The sequence below is a fragment of the Peromyscus eremicus genome, chromosome 22 (genome assembly GCF_949786415.1).
Source record: "Peromyscus eremicus chromosome 22, PerEre_H2_v1, whole genome shotgun sequence".
NCBI classification, from domain to species: Eukaryota; Metazoa; Chordata; class Mammalia; order Rodentia; family Cricetidae; genus Peromyscus; species Peromyscus eremicus.
Window position 1 is genome coordinate 28,341,908 of NC_081437.1, and position 27,205 is coordinate 28,369,112.

General features: G+C 42.3%; 1 protein-coding gene across 1 annotated transcript in view; it reads right to left on the reverse strand.

Moving 5' to 3' along the window:
• Positions 1 to 27,205, reverse strand: part of Ldah (lipid droplet associated hydrolase) — a 56,526-nt gene that overhangs the window by 24,753 nt on the left and 4,568 nt on the right. The window contains exons 2-4 of the mRNA XM_059248458.1: positions 20,249 to 20,404; positions 12,072 to 12,215; positions 11,259 to 11,428 (exon numbers count right to left, since the gene is read on the reverse strand). Coding sequence (XP_059104441.1) covers positions 11,259 to 11,428; positions 12,072 to 12,215; positions 20,249 to 20,402 — 468 coding nt within the window. The 5' untranslated portion in view covers positions 20,403 to 20,404. The remainder of the gene's footprint in view (positions 1 to 11,258; positions 11,429 to 12,071; positions 12,216 to 20,248; positions 20,405 to 27,205) is intronic.

Here is a 27,205-nt window from a genome sequence, read left to right on the forward strand (position 1 = left end):
AAGGCTATGAACATCCTTTACTGAAACTTTCCCCCTAATAATATGAGATCATCACAGAAAAAAAGTGAAAACAAGGTAGTCGTCACTCCAGGGATAACAGTCATAGCCACCTGGGGTCTCCATGTTCAGACTGTCAGAACTGTGTGCAGGAGACACATGTCCTGGACTCCGTAACATGGCTGTCCATGTGATGACTGCACAGCTCATTTACCGGACACCGTGAGTATCGTCATTCTGTAGACACTAACCGGATAAGGACCACGTCACACACTGCAGCAGGTATGTATGTTCATAGTCGTTAGAGTTCTCAGGTCCATTATCCTTTGCTATCCTTTGCATCTTTATCTGAGAGCTGACTATTCTTTTCATGGATTTCTAGAAACCCTTTGTAATATGTAGTGGGTATCTGTTCTATCACCCTGAAGGAAAGCCCTAAAGATGTAGCAGGTAACTACTCCACCTGCCTATGACCTTGAAGTACATGCCCCTGGGGTATGGCCTCTCAGCTACCCTTAAGACTACAGATGCACATACATAGCTTCTCTTCTTTCCCTCCTGGGCTTGGATTCAGGACTGATTCAGACGGCCAGAACCTTGTGAGACTTGGGCCCCAGCATTCCAGAACCTGTGACAAGTCTGTTCTGTACAGTGAGTTTTTCTCCCCTAATAAATTCCTTTGCCCTTTAGAAGACTCCGTGGATTTCTCCCTTTAATAATACCAGGTTAGTTACTAAGCTTGTTGGGTAAGAACGTGGTGGGTTCAAATCCCAGCACTGCTCCTCATTGGCTGCCTGGACCTGAATAATTATCAAGGTCCTTGCAAGTCTCCATTTCCTCCAGTGTGAACAGGATAATAAAAGCCTCTTCAGGCTGTCGAAAGGATTAAAGAGCATTCCTCACTATGATATAATGACTAATGAGACTTATTAGCTTACTGTAAATAACCACAAGGGAATTGCATACTTGAAACAAAATTTTATATTCTAAAGAATGTTAAAAGAGCTCAAAATTCTTTTATTTCTCCATGAACTAGAAACAAAAGAGAGTACTACATTATCTTCTCTGTTCTGAGCAGAGGGATAAGGGATATGCTAGCTTGAGAGCAATTTATTTGTGTGTGTATGTGTGCTCGTGCTTGTGCGCATGTACGTGTGCATGTACATGTGCGTGTATGCTACAGAGCATGTGTGGAGGTCGGGGTACAACTTGTGGGAGTCCTCTTCTTCTGTCACGTGGTTCCAGAGAGGAGGCTAAGATTGTCGGGCCTGGCAGCCCTTGGCCGCTGAGCCATCTCGCTGACCACGTCAGGTATCTTTAAAGTAACAGGCGAATTATATCTCTACAGCAGCCAGCTCCAGGTAAAACACAGGCAGCTCTAACTGCGTTTTCCCCTGGCGTTTCCACGTTCTTTAGGACGCCACTTGCGGAGCAGAAACACGGCCAGCTGTACACAGCCTGTGACATCCCTCTGGACGCTTCTTTACCTTTGCTTTTTAAATGTTTTTCCTATCTTCCTGAAATTTGAAAATACCTTAACTTGTATAATTAGAAAACAAATTCCTTAAGAAGGAATACGGTAAAAAGAAATTCTGGATGAAATGAAAATCAACACACAGACTATATCCATTTCTTAACAGACATAAAGAAATAAATATAAGGATAAACCACCATAAAGACTGAAATTTACTCAAGATACTCATGAAAACAATGAGATCAAAGTAACTAAATATTAGTACCTACACTACTACAGATGATGGGTTTTCATAGATTCATTAGGTAATTATTTTATTTCTGAAAATTTCAAACATTTTAATTTTATAATAAGGATTTTTAAAGTATGAAAAAAAATTCATAATAAAAATGTAAAATTACCAATGAAGAAAAGTTTTTCATTTCTTCATTGCCCTATATGATAGCATATACTGCTATTAGATAAGATGGTTTGCTCCTGAATATAACAGTTCTTTTTTTTTTTAATTTATTTTTTATTTTGTTTTGAAACAGGGTCTCAATCTATAACTCAGGCTGCCTGGAACTCACTATGTAGCCTCAAACTACAGTCATCCTCCTGCCTCAGCATACTAACATTCTCAAGCGTGGTAATGGAAGTCATCCATCTGTCATATGTAAGACAATCACTGTTGTGTAAGGAAGGAAATTAGACATTGGCTAAGGGAATTTAAGGGCCTTACAGGTATATTCAGAACCAGATTTCCTAGACCATACCTATGATCTCAGTATTCCGGGTGCTGAGGCAGGAGGACTGCTGTGAGTCTAAGGATAAGCTTAGGTACAAAGTGAGTTCTAAGCAGCCTGGACTTTAGATTAAGACTCTGTCTTAAAACAAAAACATAAAAAACCAAGCATATTCAGGAGAACATCATCTCTGTGAAAGATAAACAAAAGTAGCATACAGGGAAAGGGAAATATAAACTTCTTTTGATAATTGCTACTTTTACCTTTTTTTTTTTTTTTTTTTTTTTAGTTTTTTTGAGACAGGGTTTCTCTGTGTAGCTCTGGCTGTCCTGCAACTCACTCTGTAGACCAGGCTGGGCTCAACCTCACAGAGATCCACCTGCCTCTGCCTCCTGAGTGATGCGGTTAACATTGTGGGCCACCATTGCCCAGTGCTAATTTTACATTTTTATTATGAAACATTTGAAAAATCTTAACAATAAATTTAAGGTATCTGATCTTTTCAGAAATAAAAAAAAAAAAAATTCCTCCTGGACCAGAAAGCAGCATCACAAAAAGTTAATGAAGACAAGATGTGCTCAGCCAGCAGCCACGTCGCCTGTCTTACCTGTCCTTCATGCACACCTCACCGAGGACTGGCAGGAAGTGGGAGGCTCTCTACACGTGACAGTGTAGACTTAGATCTGCGAAGCTCAGGAACCCCCAGGTGAAGAATATTCGATAAAGCCCGGAGTGCTGACACGCATGAAGAACATTCTATTATAAACCCGTTTTCACTTCCTTGCAGCTTTCCAAAAAATTACCCTTTTGTGGTGAAATTTTCCATGCTTAGTTTCAGCCCAAAGGTGATTACTTTTGCAAAGTTTGAGACGAATATATTAAATAGTTTTGAGTTATGAAAAGATGAAAAAAAGACCACATAAATTTTCCACTTTGAAAGCAGTTTCAGAATTTGCAAAAATATTCAGATAGCTAACAATGGCTGAAGTTGAAAAGTTGAAATCTTCCATGTGTCCAGTTTTCAACAAAGTAGTCTGAGCGATTCAGGGAAGACAGCACGTGTGCACACACATAAACAAACACATTCTGGATCGGACAGGATGGCTCAGTGAGTAAAGGCACCTGCTGCCAAGCCTGATGACCCAAGTTCTATTCCTGTGACCCACACAGTGCAAGAGTATGCTGACCCCTACAAGCTGACCTCTGACCTCCACATGTGTGCAGTGTGGGCATGTAAAACCACACACACACATCTGCACACCCATAAAAACACAGAATACATTAAAATGTAAAGAACATTTAAAAGACAAATATATACAAAGTCAGAGTCCAAGAAGTCACTGGAAGAACAGCCTTCTACTCTAATACAAACGTCCCCTGAATAGATTTACCGTTCTCTAACACGGAAGTCTTTCACAAGTCCGAGTAGTCATGGCTGACTATCTGATCACTGTGTTTTCTCACCCCAGGGCAACAGTGAATCCCATGGACACAAGTGTCCAATGAATGCACTGCTCCTGTGGAATTCAGATCCTTCACTGTACTGTCCCATAGGCCTCCATCTCAGTTCTAAAAGTCTGATCCTGTTTGTAGTTCAATTTTTGCCCTTAGCCATGTCTCAATGCCAACTTATTTTACCTTCTGCCTCGACAACATTCACGCATGCTCTGATCCCTCCAAATTCTCCCCAAACTCCCTGCAAAGCAAACACTCACCCACTTCCCATCACAACTCCCCTTATGGCCTTGAAGAACTCAGGTATTGAAGAAACAACAGAAAACATCTTTACTGAAGTAAAAGGAGCTGGAGAGATGGCTCAGTGGTTAGGAGTGCTAGCTGCTCTTGCAGAGGACCTGGACTGGATTTCCAGCATGCAGGGCAGCTCACAAAGGACTGTAACTGGAGTCCCAGCAGATACGGCACCCTCTTTTGGTCTCCTCTGGCACTACATGCATGTGGTATACAGATGCACAGGCAGGCAAAACACCCGTATGCATAAAGATAAAAATGGGAAAATAAAATATATATATATATATATATATGTTCCCTCGACCAGTTCTTTATTTCCTGTATTGCATTTTTCTCCTCATTGGTCGGCTTCTTGGTGAATATCTATCACTCAACATTCTGTAGCTTCCTTCTCTTATTTCACTAATGATGTACTCTCCAGGGTAACCTCCAATGTTAACTCCAGCAATGTGATGCTTTCTACCTCCTTATCTCCTTAAGCAGCTGTCAGTTTACTTCAGCTATCCATTACTGTACAGTGCCGCTCTGTCTCAGGACACTGCAGGTGAGGAATTCCAACAGGGCTCAGCTGGATGGAAGTGCGGCTCCTGGATCAGCTGGGCCACTGATGCAGCACTCAGTGGTCTGAAGGGCCGCTTTGCCAAGTGCCTTGGGACCCTCTCATGCGGCCAGCCAGACAATGCCAGAGCAGACCTTGAATATGGCAGCTGCCCACTGAGGTGGAGGAAACAGAAGGTCCCAGACTTCTGAGGCAGTGACTTGTTGAAATAGGTCAGGTGCCCAGCCTCAGTGCAAAGGGGAGGAAACGAACTCCATGTCTTGAGGGTGAGTGACAGGGAGCCAGGGCTCTCCAGTCCTCCACACACTGCACCTCTGCGGACCTCCTTTCCCTTCTCACAGCTTCTGTGCTACACCAGTCTGGATGAATAATTTCCAAAACTTCTCCTTAACTCACAATTAGATATACATTCCAGACTGTAACCTGAGATAGCAGCACACACTTGTAAAATGAGAAACAAATGTCTCACAATAAATACCTACATTACAATAGAAATCCATGCTGTTCTAGTTCTTTTCAAGTGCTGTTTTGTCATTCACAAATGATTTCTTCTCTCTGGAGAGCTTTAGACATCCCAGACTCATGGGCCAAACACTGGTCATGTGACTTGCCCTGGACTGTGAGGAGTAGGGTTACCTTCAGAAGACTTTAAAATGCAGCTCACCCCTTTCTATCCTCTCCAGGAAGCCAGAATTATGTCAGACAGGGGCTACACGATGAGCTTGGATTCTGGAGGAAGACTGTCCAGAGAGAACTACACAGGGACAGCCTATCCTCACAGGACTTGTATTACAGGCAAGAAACGAGCCTTTTTCCTCGGGCTTGTGCCCTGTGCCTGTGCAGCTGTGGCACAGCCTAGAGTCTTACCCATCCACGCTGGCAACCTGCTGCAACATCACAGGGTGCACCAGTGGACTGTGGGGATAGTCTGGGACACAAGTGTATTTTCTGCATCTTTCACTCTCTCTTCCTTTACAGCAAATGAATCAATTCCTCCAGTATACATACATCTATGGCCCCTTTATTGTAATCTCCACTGGGAATTATGCCTTTTATACTGCATTTCGTGGTGCTCACTTGGACCATTTATTACCTGGTTGTTTACTTTTTTGTATACTTTCCTTTTTGCTTCATTTTCTTCACTGAGAAATGAGTTTACTGCATGTCTGACATGATCCATGATCCTTCAGTGGCTTCTAGCCAAGCTCTATTTGTCTGTCCCCCACTATTAGCCCAGGATCTGACCTCTGACAATCTCTTTAGATATATCACACAGCAATCCCAATGAACATGGTACCTGCTATTACTGTCTTCAGGGGCCCAGTGACAAAAGCGAATTCTTTCTTTTCCACAGTGCTTCACTGCATAGACTGCACAGTGACTCCCACTTTCTGTCTTCTGGAACGTGCACTTCTAGAAGCCTGTGCAAATATCCCGGCTGTGAAGAAGTGCTCTGTTCAGAAACTCCAGCCAATGAAGCTGGTTTTGATCTTCTGAGCTGGAAGAAGGGTCTGCTCTCAACACATCCAGAACCTCTAGTTCTTCCCTACTTTACTTCTGCTTCTTATCACTAGATCTGGGGACAAGGCTCTGGCCATAGCTGCTACGAGAGGAGTCATCTCGTTTTCCCTCCCTGAGGTTAGCATAACTACTGAACAGCACACATCAGAGCTACAAGCGGTTCTCACCGCACGGCTGACTTGCCGGGGCTGGGAAGGCACCGTATACTGCAGATCATCACAGGCTGTCTGGAGAGCTTCACAGCTGGCAGAATATCTGAGTTAATTTTGTTCTATTATGGAGGAGATGCACTCCTGAATCGACAAGTTCAGTATCTTAACTTGCATCCTAACTCTCAGAGAACGTTTTCAAGCTACTCAGTCACAGACATACATTTTAAGTCTAAAATTCAGACTGTGTGATACACTCAAAGAAAGAAACAGGAGCCCAGTGTGGTGGCTCACCCCGTAATCACTCCCTGGAGAGGATCAAGCAGGAGGACTGCCTGGGCTACCTAAGCCCAAGGCTAGCAAGCCAGACCCTGTCAGAACAAAAATCAAAACACCCTGAAAAGAAAGACAAACAGAAACAGAAACAAGAAGAAGAAGAAGAAGAAGAAGAAGAAGAAGAAGAAGAAGAAGAAGAAGAAGAAGAAGAAGAAGAAGAAGAAGAAGAAGAAGAAAGGCTGAGCTCTCACAGCACCCACACACTTCCTTTGGTCAGTTTTACTCTGCTGTCTTTAGGGAAACACTGTCTTTACACATGGCGTAACATGGCTGTCAGTTTCTTCTGCCCACAGTAGTGAGCAGGAAAAATGGGTTTTAGGGAGAGAAATGGCTCATAACATTAGGGGAGATGATGGAAAAACTATAACATAGACAGACAGGACACATTTCTGAAAACAATGCAAAATGTTCCGGGTACAAGCAAAATCTCTGGACTACATTGTATTACAGCCCAGCACCACGAGGATGACAGTTACTATTCCTGCTCTGAATCTACAAGGAAAAGTCCTCTCTGGTCCACGACCGTGCTGAAAAAAAGCAAAGAAACCAACATAAATGGGACAAGGCTTTGCTGGGCCTGGACAAGCCTGCTTCACATTACCAAGTTTAAGCTATCTGGAGGTAAAGGAAGACACTTTTGTTCAGAAAAAGCAAGCTCTCTGCTACTGTGCACCTTCCCTAGGGAATGCCAATACCACAAGACAAATTTGTGACAGTCTGCTACCTCCCAGAGATGTTATCACCAAATGTGAAGTTACTGAAATCACCTCACAATTCAGTCCACAGCCAGGTAGGTCCTAATCTTTACTTCAAAAGATGACCAATGGGAAGGCTCCTTCTTGACATGCAGAGGGTTGATGCTGAGAAAGCAGGATCTGGATAACAGGGGAAGACTGCTACTCCTCACTGCTAGAGCACCTGCAGGTCTGCACCCCTTTTAGCTGACAGAAATGCAGGCATGCACACTGCAGGCACACACCACAGTCTGTCACCAAAGGACCATCAGACATCTTCCCAGATCCTCTTTATAAACACTGCTAACACAAAGTGCATCCCACTTCAAGATTCAGCTCCAGATGAGACAGAATCCTGATGAAGCCCCTTTCTCTTCCTTCTCAGTATAAAACAAAGATGACTGTTAATTTACTTCATCTCAGTTCGAAGACACCACGGGTCTAAAAACAATTCTGTTTATCATCCTAAGTCAGGGAAGCCACTACTTACCAGTCTTCCAATTAACTTGTTTAGAGAAAAAAAGACCCCTGTTCTAGATTTTACTTTGCAAACATCTAACAACTTCTATTTCTATACTTTTATACATCAAACTTGATTGAAGAGGGAAACAAATAAAATATTTTAATTTCAGATTTTAAAAGGGGCAATTATGTTGTACCGAACAAAACTACAGGTCAGACAATATGTCTGCCATTATACAATAAGTCTCTTCAAATGATTTAAGAACAAAGCCGTCAATAATTACACAAAGATACTGCAAAGAGCTGAACCAAAGGAGACCAAACCCACCAGCCAGTAAACTGCAAATGTGCCCTCAAAATCTTATGGAAGTCAAAAATTCCAGTAAAAATAACAGGAGAGATGGAAACACAAGTTTCTTATTATCACACTTCATATGTTATAAAACAGAACAGCTAACTTCGTTTTGGCAAAGTGATTAGGGATTGCAACACTCTGGCTTCCACAGACTCCCTTGATTGTCAAATGCATCTCCAATGGAGCATGTCATGTTCACTCCGGGCATGCAAGCACTGTGCTGTCTTAGAGACACTGAAATTTCAACACTTCAGCATGGATCACACCACCAGATTAACAGGCCCAGGTGTTTAATGGTTGAGAGGTGGGATACAGGGGTGGAGAATTTCAACAATGCAGATAATTGAAACCAGATAAACCTTTTAAGATTTACTTATTTGTATGAGTGTTTTGCCTACATGTACGTGCGTATACCATGCACATGACTAGTGCCTGCAAAGGTCAGAAGAAGACGTCAGATCACCTAGACGTAGAGTTACAGATGGTTGGAAGCTACCATGTGGGTTCTGGGAATTTGAACCCAAATCCTCTGCAAGAGCTACAAACATTCTTAACCGCTGAGCCATCTCTCTAGCCTCAGATAAAGCAACTGAATGATGAAAACACAAAATTGTACAGGTGACTTCTTTACCTCCCCAATGGTGCCTTGTATGTACAGTCACACACATTTTTCTAGTATAGACACTCATGTCCGTGTGTGCCTCCTTCCACGTGTACGTGGTATAGGTATGTGTGTCTATGGGCATGTATGTGTGTGCATGTGTATGCATATACATGAGGAGAGCAAAGGTTAATGCTAGTGTCATTATCAACTCTGCTCCATCTTAGATTCGGAGACAAGGTCACTGAGTCTGGAGCTCACTGATACATTGAGGTTGGCAGACTAGCAAGCTCCCGAGATCTACCTTCTCTGCTCCCACGGATCTGGGGTTCACACCTGGCTTTTATGTAGGTCCAGGATATCCAAACTCAGGTCCTCATGCCTTGGAGCAGTGACTTTACTCATAGAGCCAGCTCTCCAGCCCCATTAAAGAGGAGGAAATACAGTTTCTCAGCTCTCTGAAACTCTAATCTAATCTACCTTTACACATGGATTATGTGATGCTCCTGTTTCTCCCTTTCCCCTCTGTCCATCCTTTCCCATCCCCCATCTTAATCCAAGTGTTCACAGGAGACTGCAGCCCTGGGAACAAACATGACTATTACCCTGTGAAAGGCTCTCCAGTCTGGGACCTAGTGAAGCTGTGATCAGAATTCTGACAAGAAACGGAGATACTAAATGTGTACCACTTTACACTACTGGTCTGGGGCAACTAGAAACTGAGATACTAAATGCATATCACTTTACACTACTAGTCTGGGGCAATTTGATACACAGCAGTAGGTAACCAATACAGTAGTTAACCTAATGACTGAGAGGAGTCTAGTGCTATTTCCATAACAACAATAGGTAGTACTTGCTTAGAACTATAAAATCCCAGGTATGCTCTTAATATTTTGCATAATCCCTCACAAAATCCTTGAAGAACACATAATTCCTTTCAATTTATTGATGGGAAAACTGAGGCCAAAGACTCAATGACTTGTCCAAGTTCACACAAAAATATGGGAGCCGAAGGGACCATCGAGAGCGAGCACTCACAGGGACCGTGTGGATAGAAGCACTCACGTGTCCGATGGGCATTAGCAGACGGCAGCCGCATGTAGTGTGAGAGGGACTCAAGGACAGAAAAAAGATTGTAAGTCACACCAAGGCGGACATCAAAAGTAAAGTGACTTCTGAATAAAATGCCTTACCTAGGGAAAAACTACCACAACTGAGGAGAAGTAAGAATTCAATAGAGTATAATCTTCAACTTATTGAGTTCACGCTTAGACATAAAAATGTATTTTCTTATATCCAAAGGAGAAAATGAAAATCCATTTGGTACTAAAAACCGGGAGACTAGAGCTGCACTCTCTCCAAGTGCTGCTTTGAGCGCTGAATGAAGCAAGCTGGCAGGAAAGGAGGCAAATTCCTAGTGGGATCCAAGACCCCGCTGGAGATATTTTCTCACATGGGTGAAAAAATGCAGGGACAGGGCCGCTGAGAAGGCATCCCTTCCTCTGGCTTAGCTGTCTCATCCCTGAGACTCCAGGCTCTTTGCTCAGAAACATGCCTTGTCCCCTGGGGTGTCCTCAAGATGGCACAAAAGTGATTTTATACCCATGCGTGCCAGATGAAGACATCATTAGCTAGTAAACTGTACCCACTTGATGGGTCATTTCATGATCGTGAGTTAAAGCACATTTTTAAGGCTCTTAAAGAGTTCACTCCCTTTTGGGACACTTTAAGTTGGCCTTTGTGACTTCAGTGCCTTGATATATAGTACATGGTTGCACTTAAGAACCAGTTGTCTAGGCTGTGGGTGTAGCTCAGTGGAAGAGGCTTGCCCATCATGCACTGGGCCCTGAATCCATCCCCAGCATCATAACAACAAGCATAAAGACAGACAAATAAACAAAGTATTTGTGACTGAAAGGATGTACACCTGTCTCAAAAGGGCTAGCAAACTACAGAACAGAAAAGAATCTGAACTTACGACCATTTTGCATGTTCCACAAAGACAGGCATTTGTCTGTCAATGATGATGAAGACGATAACACATCATTTTGCTTCTTAAAAGAAACAGGAATAGTTTCTTACTTCAGTTTTTGGGACTATCTGATGCAGTGCCTGTGGAGGCCAGAGAGGGCATAGGATCCCTGGAACTGTATTTACAGACTGTTGAGAGCCACCATGTGGGTGCTGGGCATCACACTTGGATCCTCTAGAAGAGCAGTCAGTGCTCTTAACCACTGAGCCATCTCTCCAGCCCATGGATATTTTCAAAACATTCTTTCAATAAAGATGGAGTCCCTTCCATGCCACTGTTAGCAAGTGTTCTTAAATATTGTTTCATAAAAGAGAGCAAGGTAAACGTAACACTACAACTCCAGAGAAGCCTAGATTCCAAGACATTCATTTGGAAAAATCTCTATCTTTCCACCATTATTCACTGGGACATTATGGGAATTTCTTAAGCACAAGTCTTTGGCAATAAAGAGACAAAGAGAAAGGCAGCCACCGTGCATCCCTCCCTCTGCTCTACAAAAAAGCTAAGGGAAGATGAGGGTTTGGCAAGTGCACAATCAGGCACCGTCTAAGGCATACTTACAGGCAGCTCAGGAGCATGCTTCATGACCCGAAGAGAAATGTAGCTGCCTATGGAATGGCCAATGAGTATAATCTTCACATCCTTTGGCACGTGAGCTCTCAGAAAGGCTATTTTGTGTTCTATTTGACCATTCAGACCATAGATGTCCTCAATTTCTTGAGCATGTGGCTCTAAAAGCAAAAGTATGAGCGTGTTTTAATTAATAAGTAAAATGGGCTGGGGATGTGGTTAGCAGTGGAGTACTCTCCCAGCACCACACAATTCCGGGTGCAATTCCCAAGCCTATACCCTCTCGACCCAAGAACAGGAAATTATGAGAAATAAATTTATTTGTAAGCTATCTAGTTAATGGTATTGTGCCACAGCAGCTCAAATTATGATATCCATTACACCACCAAGTCTCCTTTGACCTCTACTGTGGGTTTCATGTAACCAGCAGGGCATTATGTCGAGTTGTCATGTTTTGCACAGGAGGGAGAATGTATCTCTAAAGATCTTAGACTCTAAATATCTTATACTTTTCCTTCAGTATTTCTTCTAGTAGACTTTGGAAGTATATTATCAACAAATATATGGCTGGTCACTAGTTAGGAAGTAAAGAAGGTGATTCATACTTAAATTGTTGATCTGCTCAAATTCTTAAGAATATTATCTGCAAAAGACAAACTATCTTTAAAATTATTAAAATATGGTACTTGGGGTCTAAAATCACAAAACAGAGGTGATCACTTGTGAAATGTGAATGCTAACAAGCTTTATGGAAACAAGAAGACCCATTCGCTGTCAATCAAAAAGGTGTTAAAAAGAACATACCATCGGGTGCAGCAAGAATCTTCTTATCTTTGGGAACCAAGGTAAACCCAGCATGAGAGATCATCCACACCGGAAAGCTGCCTTTCGTCAAAGAGTATAAGGTTTTTGCAAATGGCAAGTAAAAGGGAGAAAAGCCTGGGTTACCTAAGAAAAGAAAAGACTGGATTAGAAAGACAACGGGCCCATGCAAGATGATGTACAGGCTGAAAGACATGGCTCTGGGTTTTCTCACATCATTTTCTACAAATCCAGTAATATTCACACTTACATTTAGGTATCATACAAAGCACAAACCGAAGTATAAAAGTTTGTTTTTTGTTTTTTTGTTTTTTTTTTGATTTTTCGAGACAGGGTTTCTCTGTGTAGCTTTGCGCCTTTCCTGGAACTCACTTGGTAGCCCAGGCTGGCCTCGAACTCACAGAGATCCGCCTGGCTCTGCCTCCCAAGTGCTGGGATTAAAGGCGTGCGCCACCACCGCCCTTATGTGTCTTCCCACTATTAACAGAATAAAGTCCCAAACCACTAAAACTGTCTTTATGGCATTTCAAGATCTGACCACCTCAGTTATTAAGCTGTACAAAAACTAAAACTAAAACAAAACAAGCAACAAGAATAACAACAACAAATAAAAGAACCAGGCCAGTCAATGTTAGAATCTCAGCAAACTTTAAATGTTATCTTGCCATTTCAAGTATTTGGGGTGTGTGTGTGTGTGTGTGTGTGTGTGTGTGTGTGTGTGTGTGTGTATGTGTGTGTGTGTGTATGTGTGTATGTGTGTGTATATGTATGTGTGTATGTATGTGTGTGTGTGTGTGTGTGTGTCTGTGTATCTGTGTGATCAACCATTGATGGACATACACACTATGTGTGATTTTTCTTGTGTGTATAAGATGGTATTTTTGACATGGATTTGGTATAGAGAAACAGAATATTCAATACATACACCTACAGGGTAAAAGACAATGAAGTAGGGGGTTTAGTTTGAATGGGATCCCTCATTAAATGCACCTCCAACTGGGATACGAGCTTTAGGCTTTGCTTTCATGGACTTGAGAAGTGGGCGGAGGCAGCCGCTAAAGCCGCAGTGGAGGTCCTAGCTGTGCTGCTTAGCAGTCTTTTGCTCATGCAGACAAAAAAGACTAGAGATACACAATAAAGACAGATCCCAGATAGGGGAAAAAAAAAAAAAAAAAAAAAAAAAAAAAAAAAAAACTCTAAACAGGTTATAGTGCGCTAAACAATGTGTGTAGGCTTAAGAAAGAAAAGAAAAAGATATAGACAGTTATAGAAAAAAAAAGTTTAAAAATAAAGGGAGAAGTAAAGTAGTATTAAAAAAAGAATAAGCCACGCAGAGATGGGAAATACACAGGGAGTCTGGTTCCTGTATGTTGCTGTACTGGCCTTGAATTTTTTTGATTGCTGATAAGCAAACAACAGCTGCTAAGAGACATGGGATTGAAAGAGGGACTGATGAAATAAATTAGCCTAGATATTTTAAGAATGACTTAACTTTAGAATGAGAGTAAAAACATGTCTTGCTTTGGAGAAGTTTTGCTTTTGTTTTCACAGGAAACAAGAGGCTGTGGATTCCTTCAGGACTGATGTGGATCAGGTATGATCAGGGAAGACTTCCTGAAACTTGACAGGTGATTTCTATCAACAAAGGTTATAACTGGTCTTCCCAGGACTTAGCTATTGTCTTAATTTTCTCAGGCACCCCTAAAGATGCCTTTGCCCACAGACACAGGAAGCAGTCTAGAGAATGATGTCCACATTCCCAAGAGGGAGGGTGTGGATGGGTGGTGGTTATTTGGTGGGTTATGGATGTTTGTTATCACTTAGGGGAATATAATTATACAGGATAAAAAGACAACTATTAATCTCAGATAGTTTTCTTTTGCATGGATTTTCATACACTGACACAAATTTAAAGTTATTTTTGTTACAATGTATATATGTTTCTACTCTTGTTCCAGGTAGTGTGCTTATGCAGTTCATTTAAAAATGTAATGTATGATACATAGTAAATAAATAAATCTTAAAAAAAAAAAAAAAAAGAAAAAGAAAAAAAATGTAATGTATAATTAAGAAATGAGGTTAGTATTAATCTATAATTATCAAACTTAATAAGTCACATTAGTTATGTTTTCAAGGTGAAACAGGTATATTTTAGATAGATGATTTTCAAACACTTCAAAGACCTACAGAATATGGCATTTAAGATGTTTAATAACCTAAGGTCTTTTTCATGACAATCAGACACATCTGCTCCTGGAAGCACCAATTTACTTCATAAAAGGTTGATGGGCATCAAAAAAACTCCATATGGAGTTTGCTTTCAATGTGGCAAGGCTAGCCATTTGGGCAAGAAACTGCTCTTGCCTTGACTGCTGACAATATGCTGTGTAGACTGGACAAGCAGGGACATACGAAAAAGACTGTTGAACTTTGCCAAAACAAGGCAGGACAGTCCTTCGAGATTCCTGCTTCACAGAAGAGTCTGCCAGACATTCTGCAGGATACAGAGGAAAGTGACCGATGAATTTTGCCAATACAAGGCAGGATAGTCCTTCAAATTTCCTGCTTCACTGAAAAGTCTGCCAGATAGTCTAGGCCTGTAGGCTGAAGATGGATGCCCCAACGTTGCACAGGAACTTTGGGTGACTGTTCAGGCAGCCAGATGTCTCTATTGTTAGGTAATATTACATCTTTCTGGGGTCTTTGATGGAGTTAAAAACTAAATAGTTACAGTTATTGTTTTCCTTAGTTATGATAGAAAGTAAATTAGTTATAAAACTTTAGAATCACTAAGATAGATAATGGAGTATTTTCTCTGAATTTCCTAAATACAAATGGACTAAATATTGTAAATGCAATTCTTACTTGATAACTGTTTTTGTTGTATATAGTTTTACTATGTTAAAGTTGAAACCTTTCATTTTTATTTAGACAAAAAGGGGGAAATGTTGTAGAATATTATTTTAAGATGTATTACATTCATTTATGCTGCGGAATATTTGTTTAATAATGCAAAGATGTGTTGCATTCTTTATGTTGCATTTGTTTAACTCTATAAAGCTGTGTTACTTTTCCTGTCTAAAACACCTGGTCTAATAAAGAGCTGAACAGCCAATAGCTAGGGAGGAGAGAGAAACAGGCAGGGCTGGCAGGAAGAGAGAATAAATGAGAGAGAACAGACAAGAAGGGAAGAGGACATCAGGGGCCAGCCACCCAGCCACACAACCAGCCACAGAGTAAGAAGGAAAGAAAGGAATAGAGAATAAAGAAAGATCAAATCCCAGAGGCAAAAGGTAGACAGGAGAATTTAAGTTAAAAAAAGCTGGCTAGAAACAAGCCAAGCTAAGGCTGGGCATTCACAAGTAACAATAAGTCTCCATGTACTTATTTAGGATTTGGGTGGTGGGCCCTCAAAGAGCAAAGAGGAAAAAAAAAACTATATTTCAATCATTTTTTCTACATCAAAAGAATAATTAGAAAACATTATGATTTGGGTAATTATACAAAATAGGCAACTTTCTATAAAGATAGAAAACATCATTGCTTTTTCTAAAAGAATTAGGTAATCTCAATAGGCCTACTGTGAACTAAGAAAGTCAAGCTTAAAGACTGAAGAGCTCACAAACAAATCCAGACCTACATGGCTTCACTGGTAAATTCTGCCGAACACTCAAGGGAAAAAACACTATCAGTTTATATGTATTTTCAAGAAAACATGCAGGCTGGAGAGATGGCTCAGAGGTTAAGAGCACTGACTGCTCTTCCAGAGGTCCTGAGTTCAATTCCCAGCAACCACATGGTGGCTCACAACCATCTGTAATGAGATCTGGTGCCCTCTTCTGGCCTGCAGTCATACATGCTGTATACATAATAAATAAATTTTAAAAAAGAAAAAAAAGAAAACATGCAAAGAAGAAATAGTTACCAACCCACTCTGTGAGGTCTATATTACCCTCATACCAAAGCCAGATGCTACTTCTAGAAAAACAAGACTACATATCAGTATCTCTATGAACATACATGAAAAACTGTAAACTAAAACGTTGGCAAATTAAATCTGTCAAAATGTTTAAAAAAAATGTACATTGTGACTGAGTAGAGTTGATCAAAGGATGACAGGATTTATTTAACATTTAAAAATTAATTTTATCTGTCATATTTATAAACAGAAATGTTCAAATACTCATCTTGATACAGAAAAAGTGGAACTTACCTCTTGTCAGAAATATATTTAGTAATATAGGTATAATTTTAAACATACATACACGAAATACTGAATCAGAATTCCTAAATTCTGTATATAGTCTTTGCACCTAGTGAAGCTAGTCTCTTTCCATTAATGTCTACTTTTCTTTTTCTTTTCTTTCTTTTTTTTCTTCTTCGAGACAAGGTTTCTCTGTGTAGTTTTGGTGCCTGTCCTGGATCTTGCTCTGTAGACCAGGCTGGCCTTGAACTCACAGAGATCCGCCTGGCTCTGCCTCTCGAGTGCTGGGATTAAAGGTGTGCATCGCCGCCGCCTCGCTAATGTCTATTTTTCTGTGTGCATATTGTCTTTTCCCCCTTTGAGATAGAGTCTCTCACACTCTAGCACATCCTGGCCTGTACTATGGAACCTGGGATGTCCTCAACTCAAAGCAATCCTTGTTCCTCAGCTGCCAAATGATGGGAGTGCAGTCACGTGCTATCATGTCCAGATTATTTCTCCAACTAATCTCTCTATTTCCACATGCAGTAAGGTTTTCTCCATCTTAGCTGATGTGGTTCTGGGGTACAGTGCCATCCTTTTCACACTGCTCCCTATGTTGGAGGACTGGGCTGGTATGACTTCTTTACCCATTCTATTAGCAATCACGTCTTGACATGCAGGCTCCATACAACCCCAAATGGACAGGTTTGGAGAGCAACTAGACAGTGTAACCCACGGAGGCTGCTGAAAGTGGCATGCCTGGAGAAAACACAAAACTCTGGATGCCTTCACCCCTAAGTGTGCGCTCTAATTTTCCTGACAGTTTATGTAGATGAGGCCCCAAATAAAGGGTACCAGAACCCTACCAACTAACAAGCAGAACCAGCCTGGGCCTCTCAGGGAACTGAGGAAAAAGGTGGGGGCCGCAGAGGAACAGAGCAAGCATAAAGGACACATCTGGAAACCTCAAAGTGCCCCAAGAAAAGAGCTCACAGAACAAGGAATGGGTTGCACCTCCCTCCATCTGCAGCGCCCCCACTAATCGCTCCCCCTACCTCCTCACCACACAGGAAAGCCTGGGGTTCTCCGCCTTTCAAACCTCTTCAGGAGAGGCCTCCCTCCTGATTCTCTAACATTTCACACACCTCAGTGGTAGCAATTATTATTATTATTTTTTTTTTTTGCAGCATACTCGGAAGAAATGAATGAGTAAAATGAATAGTGCTAGGTGGGGAGTTCAGTGGGCTGTCTTCCTTCATCAGCTGTTCACATTACTCACTCCGCCCACTCCAACCTATCAACTTCTCAGTCACTCACATATTCCCTGACAAACTGGATCCTTAGCTGACAGTCCTCTTGTTATGCACATCTTAAGAGATTTCAAAACCCAGCTGAATTGCATCACCACCTCTGCCCCACAATTCAGCACAGTTATCAAATCCAAAAATGTATATACATGACATTTAAGCAACAAATTCCCATAATGTGACCTGGCGTGCAGGCCATGGTTGCCTGGAGGGCCTTTTCTGGTGACTGTGCCACCGCCAGATTTTCTGGATCAGAAGTCGGTGATGGACAAAGGAACACTGTGTTCTCAGGTGCTATCTCTCATGGAGACACGAAGTGTAAGACCTTCAGGCTTAGGTCCTTTCACCGGTCAGAAACAACTAATATCCAGAGCACCCCAACTCTGAGGACCCTTCTCCAGATGAATCTTGGGTCCTTTTACACCTTACTTACAATATATCTGCTATGCTATCATGAAGCTGCTGAAGAATTCATATACTTCTTTTTGGAAGCTCATTCCTTTCATTCAGCATACCTGCTATTCTATCTACTGTCCCCTCACCCTCCATTAACATCACTCTCAGAAAACGACTTTGACCCCTAACAGCAGACAGCCACGGGGGCGGGGCAGAGATTATTTCACTCTCCTCTTAAATCCTTTCACATTTGTCCACTTTAGTTGCCAAACTTACTTACTCCTTCCTTCCTTCCTACCTTCCTTCCTTCCTCCCTCCCTCCCTCCCTTCCTTCCAGTTGCAGGACTACACCTTGCCTCCAGTCCAGGATTACTAGTCTAGTTATTTTCTATACCCCTCATCACAAATCTCAGCTACACAGAGTAGCACCTGCTATGCCTACAACTTCAAAGTCTCACTCACTACCAGCAGAGTGTGTCTATTTTTTTCATTTTAATACATGCTCCCAGACCGATTTTCAAGAAGAATGTTAAATCCCAGAAGATAATAAATTTGTTTCCGGAGAAGGTTAAGCCAAAGAGAGATACCGGCTGAGCATGAAGTCCCAAACAGAAGAGTAAGCCCAGCTGAGCATGGAAGTCCACACCGAGTAGAGTAAGCCCAGCTGAGCACGGAAGTCCACACCGAGTAGAGTAAGCCCAGCTGAGCACGGAAGTCCACACTGAGTAGAGTAAGCCCAGCTGAGCACTGGATTCCTCAACTCCTTTCCCTGATGAGCTCTGAACATCGGCAGACAGGCTCCTACTCTTTACACGGGAACATGGAAGAAGATTCCTTCCCAGAAAACAGAATAATTGAAGGAAGAGCTACAGATCCTGAAAATCAGAGACTCCTAATGAAGTGCTCGGTTATACTCAATACCCCACAGTGAGGCTTGCCCAGGGAGCCCAATCATTCTTCTTAGCCCAGGTCTGTTGCGAGCTAAGCATAGGTTGCCATGGAAATTGGAAACTACTAGATAAGGAAATCACTAGATTTCCTAGTCCTAGGAAAACTGCGGTAGCTGATCACTCTAGGCATGTGGACAAACCCTACCTCTGTGTGTAGTAGTGCCAATCAGTTTTCCCCATCTTCATCTTGAAAATGAGTGGGGAGTCAAATCTTTGAGGGGAAAAAAAAATCCACAAAATGAATACTACGGAAGCAAATGAAGGAAAAGGCAAAAGGTACCCTGGACAGGAAAACAATGAGCAAGGATGAGTCCTAGACGAGAAGGTGTTCTGCAAACGGGAAAACAGAGAAAAAGTCCACGGAGGCAGAGGACAGACAGACTCAGCTGCAGAAATCCTGCTTTACGTACAGATAACACTGCAGACCAGAAGGGCAAGGACAGAACCACCCATCTAAAGAATGGTGCGAACCACTTAATGGCCATCTAAGGAGAGAGCGAGAAACAGATGTCGTCCAGCCTGAAGGATTCTCAACGGAACAGTGAATACACACGGCATGCAGAGCTGTTTTTGTAATCTTAAAGGAAAAGACAGTTTTGACCAGTGTCATGATGGTGAACATTTCTATTCAACCCAATAAATGCAGAAATAAAGCCAAAGACACACTGACAGGGAGTCTTGCCATGCGTGCCAGACAGAACACAATTTCAAAGTTCATTGCTTGCGACCAACCAGATATCTCTGACAGCGACAGAGAAAAGTCACTAATGGCCGGGAAGAAAATCCCAGAATAAAACAGATAATCCTATCTTAAATAAAACAGATAATCATCTTAAAATAAGGTGGGAGGAAGTTGTTAAAAACTGAAACTTGCCGGGCGGTGGTGGCGCACGCCTTTAATCCCAGCACTCGGGAGGCAGAGCCAGGCGGATCTCTGTGAGTTCGAGGCCAGCCTGGGCTACCAAGTGAGTCCCAGGAAAGGCGCAAAGCTACACAGAGAAACCCTGTCTCGAAAAACCAAAAAAAAAAAAAAAAAAAAAAAAAAAAAAAAAAAAAACTGAAACTTTGATACAGCTCTAAGTATAAAAACATTTACAAGGGAAATTGCAAAACTGTGCATGTGGTACCTTCTGCGTAAGACAAGGCCTCGCTGTATAACAGGTCATATGAAGGTTATCAATAAAGAAAACTAAAACACGCATTCAGGGTAGTAACTGTGCTTGTTATGAGCTGTCATTTAATCTCCCCCCGGTTCTCCACAGTTTACCAACAGTCATTCTGAAATCAGAGTCTTGGAGGATCTGCGACTTCGAGACTTACCTGGAATAATGAAGATAAGCAGTTTTGGCCTGGCGACACTTTGTGTATCAAAGAGGTTAGTCCAGGGCCCACATTTTAATATCTGGGTTTCAACTCCACCACAGAGAAAGAATTCCTCATGCACAGGGATTTCTTCCTGAACTTCCGAGGCCATCTCTAAATAAAAGGGGGGGGGGAGGTGAGAAACAAAATAAAGATGAGCAAAAGGCAGGAGGAGCAGTGGTGCAGAGCTGCAGTCTCAGGCCTCAGGAGGGGGAGGGATGAGTTCAAGGTTAGCATCTCTAGCTACACAGAGTTTGAGGCTAGTGTGCATTACAGGACACCCTGCCTCACCCTCCCTCATCCCCCACATAGGCAGTAAAATATAAAACCTGAACCAAAGACAGCACTGAAGAATAAAAAGGGGACATTTCAAAACCACCCAGAAGAGAAGCCACAGGGCATGTCAAAGACACAAGACTATTCAGCTATCTGCATTAAAGACTGAAAGGCAAATTCAATCCACCATCAGGGGGTTTCCTGAGAATCAGGCAGTCACGTGGTCAGGAATAAAAAGAGACAAGCAGGAATCACAGTCAGGTTAGTCTTTTCCCCTGTGGCTGTCTCCAGCTGGAAGCCACAGTGCCCTTGGATCACTTCCCCCTCCCCTAGTCTGGAGTTCTCTGACAGCTCAGTGCCTCACCTGGGACCGGCCCTCTACCTTCACCAGGCAATGGTTGGGGGGAGGCTCAGCTCTCCCAGGATGGGGAGCCACTGGGTTCCTCTATGCTCATTCTAGCCACCCTCTTCTGTCCAAATTCTGTAAGCACACTGTTTTGTGTAACTACGCCATTGAGTTATGAAAGAGGTAGGCGGAGAATACCCAGGACACAAGGCAGTGGCATGCATGATTGTCTGAATGACTTCATATGTATAAACTGGTGATCCTGAAATCTTTAAGTAATCCCGCGATCCCCGCCTTTGCCCTCATTGTACTGGGCACCAGGTCTCAACACTTCAAAACTCTGTCCTTCCAGCCCCTTCATGCCAGCCTGTCCCCACCCCAGGGTATCCTGTCCTTTTCTTACTGCCCACTTGTTTTCTGCTATCACTGCTCACCATTTTATCCTCAGTGACCTCTGGAATGCTTTCCTGCTGTTGTCAATGACTGGATTACTGCCCCTCACCTCCCAGTTCTAGCCTCCCGCTCATCACTGCATTCACAGCTCTGACCCTAGTCTCTGAAATGGTTTGCTTTTGTCAGGGGAGGCCATGCTGAGTTCTTGGTGGGGGTGGCTGGAGAGTGGCAGCTGGAGCTTCCCCTGCAGGCTCTCCCTAGCTTGCACTCCCCTTCTCCCTCCCCCCCCCGCACCCCCCCTCCCGTGCTGTTCAGGCTGTGAAACACCCCACCTGCAGCTGCTTTTCAACTGGAGAGGATTTTGTCACCAAACGACACAGAGCAAAAACTGGAGCTTCTTTTCACTGGTAGAACCGAGAACTCCAGGCATAGAGTGATTAAGGGCCAAAGATGCAGCTAAACATCTAGTTACCACAATAAAGCATCCAGTCCAAAAGGTCAAGGATGCCCAGAATGGAAAACACTGCTCTACTGCTGGGTGTCTCCAGAGTGCCACTTACACTGGCAGTGGGTAAGGTCTCAATGTCTGTCTCCAGACAGAACATCTTAATTAAGACAAGTGCAACAATGGTTAGGAGTCAGTGGAACGAGACATTCCGCACATCTGGAAAACTATCTGACAGCATGGGCCATAAGACAAGTGCAGTGATGGTTAGGAGTCAGTGGAATGGGACTTTCCGCACATCTGGAAAACTATCTGACAGCATGGGCCAATACACAAAAGATAACCACTTTGCCTCATTTTGAGGAATTAATTCTAAATAAACAAAAATCACAAAAATATGGCCGTAAGATTGATTGATTCAAGGAGTGCTGTTGTTAACAGTCAAAGTGCTGAAGAACCAAGTGGTCATTAATGGAGTTACGCAAACTGTGACAGAGGACTGTACAGTCAGTTATACGAGGACTCAATACTAGGGAGTGATAAACTACAGTTCTGGTCACACACGCCCCGTCAAGACAGCTTGGCTAATTTCCTTTAGCTTTCCCTTTTCCCCTAAAATTTCTATGATTTCACTTCTCTAAGAATCTGCTGTCCCTTCATTCCCTTTCTTACGTTTACATTCCTTTTACTGTCGTTTTTGTGAATTTAGGCAGGAAGAAGAAATAAACACAAGTGTTTAACTTTTCATGTTTAATCAAAAGTCTTAATTGATTTTTCTTAAGCAAGCATGCTTAGGAAAATGATAAACCTTTAAGGTGTGGGAACCACTCTTGCTACAAACTATGTCGACTAAATAAGTGCCAGTCACCTTTTTATACAGACTGATTTTAATTCACTAGTAAATACCACCGTAGGCTCCTCTCCAGAACTATCGTTACACAGTAAGTGCATTGTGAAGGTTTTCTGACATTTCCAATGCATCAGAGACAAAATTAGGAAGAGGTTATACAAAATGATAAATTAGGGCACTGACTGTGAAGCCACTGGCCTCACTTAACATTTCACCAGAGAGAAATCCAGTCACTAAACACACCTGACTCTTAACTATCAATCCCAAGTAATGACACGTTGGGGGTTTGAGTAACCTCAAGATTCATGAGAGTTCAAGTAGGTATGAAACTCAAGCACAGTCTATAAAAACCGAAAAACAAAACCACAACTGCAATTCTAAAGCATTTCAAGCAACTAGAACCGGACTGAGAAGTGCGGCGTTCACATGCCTGTCCCCCGGCACCTTCCACTTCTCTTCACTCCTGTGTCTGATTCTCACCAAGCAGTGAAGAAGGAAAGAAAATCTTACCCGATAACCCGCAGTAATTCAGCTCTGCAAGGGACGGATTAACAAGACAGTGTGACGACACTTATATGTTGTTGAAGGGTGACAGTTCCACTCTCAGCCTTGCCGGCAGCCTATGAGCAGGCCTGGATTAAATCAGTTTGACAAGCAGCAAGAGTCAGGCTGGATGACAGCCAAGTGTGACAATGACTTGTGCAATTTACAAAAACCTGGTTTTCTAAATACAGGTGCTCACCTGTATTAATCATTTTTAAATTTTATGTAGCAACATATTTTATTCAATTTAATCTTATACAAAACTAGGCAATATAGTTTTGCATAAATAGGTAAAACAGAGAACCAGCATTTGATCAGTATAAATCGTAGAAGATGAAAACTACATTTTCTTTATTCTTATTATAATATTTATAATGTACATATATACACTATTTCTATTGTATGAAGTCAATAAGAACAGTAAAGCTGAAATGCTGAACAAAAGTATTCAAAGTAGAGTTGTATGTGTATCTTATTCAGCTTCACATCCAAATGTCAGCTGGGTATTTTAGCTACTCAGGATCCCTGCAATCATGTAGGAACTGGCAAGGATAACATCTAAAAAGCTTAGGGTAGACTGTCCCAAGAGTTTTCAATCACATTAAACATGAAACGGACAGCAGGGAGTTTTTCAGATTTCCCCTTTTTCTTTTGTTATGTGTGTATCCTCATCTGTAGTGCGCATGTGTGGAGGTCAGGGTCAACTTTAGGTACCTTTGTCTACTGCTCTCAAGAACCTTCATTTTCTCAGACAGGGTCTCACTGAAGTGACTGGCTGGCCAGCAAGCTTTCAGACCCCATGTCAGGTCCCCTCCCACTCTCCCTGTGCTGGGGTCACAAGAGAGCTCTTAAGTGAGTCTCAGGATCCAAATTCAGGTCCCTCTGTTCGCACAGCAAGTGCTGTGCCCACTGGGCTGTCCTCCCATCTGTGAGAGTTCAATCACTAACTGCATCTAATAACAACTCGTACCCTTACCACACACGTCAGGTGTCTAGGAAGCTTCTAGAACGTCCTCAAGACAATCTTCCTGTGAGTCATCAAACACACACACACACTTGTTGTCTCACCACGGAACATAGCAGAACATACACTTTGTATGTCTGATTCTTGAATGGAAACTGATTCCTGTGCTTCCTGGGTACCAGTGTTTCATGCACTTGTGAACTATTTGGTGACTGGACATGCGCAGATGGACTTTGAAAGGTTCGTGGCAGACACACAAAGTTTGTAATTCATACGGGAAGATGGTATGAGAAGGAAATATGAAAAATAGCAGAAGTTCTATTCAAACACTAACATGCTGGTTATCTACTGTGTTAAACCACAGAGCTGAGATGGCAGTTGGTTTTTTTTTTTTTTTGGTTTTTTTTTTTGTTTTTTTGGGTTTTTTTTGTTTTTTTTTTTTGGTTTTTCGAGACAGGGTTTCTCTGTGTAGCCTTGCGCCTTTCCTGGAACTCACCTGGTAGTCCAGGCTGGCCTCGAACTCAAAGAGATCAGCCTGGCTCTGCCTCCTGAGTGCTGGGATTAAAGGCGTGCACCACCACCGCCCGGCGGCAGTTGGTTTTGATATGAGGTTCTTTGAGTGGTGCTGGGGATTGAACCCAGGGCCTTGTACGTGCTAGGCAGGTGTTCAACTACTTAGCAATATTACCGGCCATTCGAGGTTTGTCTTTAAGTCTAAAATGTGGTGAATCTGATTTACAATAGCAGACCAGCTTGCTTCCAAACAATCTTCCACTGATGACAATTAGAAAACCCAGGGAAAAGCTTTTTCTGCCTTTAAAAAAAAAAATACCAGTAACCACTAAAAGAATTGTCCAAGAACTGTAACAAATTTGTACAACAGGAAAAACAAAATGTGATAGATGAGTGAGAACAAAGCAGAGAACAGATTTAAAAACATAACATCAAAAATATGGAATACAGAGCCTGGCCGCAGACCTTCTCTGCTCTCTCTGCTCTCCCGGACCCAATCCCTCCGGCTCACCCCTAGCCCTGCAACAGATCACCAGCTGCAGCCTCCCTTTCCCCTGCCCACATCTCCTATGGACCCCACAGACCATTCTCTCCTGGCTCCCCTCCCCATCTCACTGCTCTATCCCAGCCCCCAACTCAAGCAGATGCCCCCTGCTCAACTGCAGGGCAAGCCTGCTGGAAAACCAGGTGGGCTGCCTACAGACCTTCTCCACTTCTCTGTTCCCCAGACCCAATCCAAGGCTCCTCCCTAGCTCTGCAACAGATCACCAGGTGCGGGCTGTTTCTGCTGCAGCTGCCCATGTCTCTTGTGGATCCCAGGCACCGGTCCCTTCCCACTTCCTCCCTCCAATTCATTGCTTAATTCCAGCCTCCAACACCAGCCGGCATTACCCATGAACACACCAGCTGAGCAGGACAGGAAAACAGGCAACACACAGCCATCACGCACTCTGAAAATCCAGAGTGGAAACAGAAACCCAGGAGCAAAATATCCACCCAATAAAGAAAAACCCAGAAATCAGCATCTAGACCTATCATCACCCCAAACCCAGATGCCTAGATGCCAGAGTAAGAACACAGTAACAAGCAGTACAGCATGTCTCCACTAGAGCCCAGCTATACTACCACAGCAGGCCTTGAATTTTCCAACATAGCCAAAGCCCAGAAAAAGCAAAGACCTTAAAACCAACTATATGAAGATGATAGAGGTCCTTCAAGAGGAAATTAATACATCCCTTAAAGAAAGCCAGGGAAACACCAACAACAGGAAGAAATGAATAAACCCCTTAAAGAAAGCCAGCAAAACACAAACACACCACCGCTACCACCACCAAAATAACAGAACTCAACAATCATTGGTCATTGATATGTCTTGATATCAATGTTCTCAACTCCCAAATAAAAAGACACAGGCTGACAGATGGATTCACAAACAGAATCCATCCTTCTGCTGCATCCAAGAAATATGCCTCAATATCCAGGATAGACATTACCTCAGGGTAAAAGGTCAAAAAAGGTCATTCCAGGCAAATGGACCTGAGAAGCAAGCTGGTGTGGCCATTTTAATATCTAACAAAATAGACTTCAGACCAAAACTAAAAGATGTGGAAGGACACTACATACTCATCAAAGGAAAAATCCACCAAGATGACACTGCAATCCTTAACCTCTATTCTCAAACAAAAGGGCACCCACTTTTGGAAAAGAAACACTACTACAGCTTAAATCACAGATTGAACCTTATGCACCGATAGTGGAAGACTTCAAAACCCCACTCTTTTTCCAGCCGAAAACTAAACAGAGCAATACTGGAGCTAATAGATGTTATAAAGCAATAGAACCTAGCAGATATCTACAGAACATTTCACCAAACACAAAAGAACATACCTTCTTCTCAGCACCTCACAGACCTTGCGCCAAAAGTGACCACGTCAACAGATACAAGAAAATTGAAATAACTCCCTGCATCCTATCAGACCACTATGGATGAAAGCTGGATATCAACAACCACAGAAACAACAGAAAACTTACAAACTCACGGAACTGAACAACGCTTTACTGAATGAAAAATGGGTCAAGGCAGAAATAAAAAAGAAATGAATGTCTTTCTAGAATTCAATGAAAATGAATGCACAGCACACACAAGTGTATGGGGCGCAATGAAAGCTGCACTAAGAGGAAAAGTTCATAACACTAAGTGCCTATATAACATGAATTTGGAGAGATCGCAGACGGTTTTAGCACAGAATTCTACCATGGTTTCAAAGAAGAGTTAATGCCAATACTCCTCAAATTATTCCACAAACTACAAACAGAAGGAACACTGCTCAATAAAATTTCATTTTATGAGGCCACAGTTATCTTGATACCCAAACCACATAAAGACTCCACAAAGAAAGAGAATTACAGACCAATTTCCCTTATGAACATAGATACTCAATAAAATACTTGTAAACCAAATCAAAGATCACATCAAAAAGATTATCCACCATGATCAAGTAGGCTTCATCCCAGAAATGCAAGAATGGTTCACTATATGAAAATCAGTAAATACAACCCACCATATAAACTACTGAAAGGAAAAA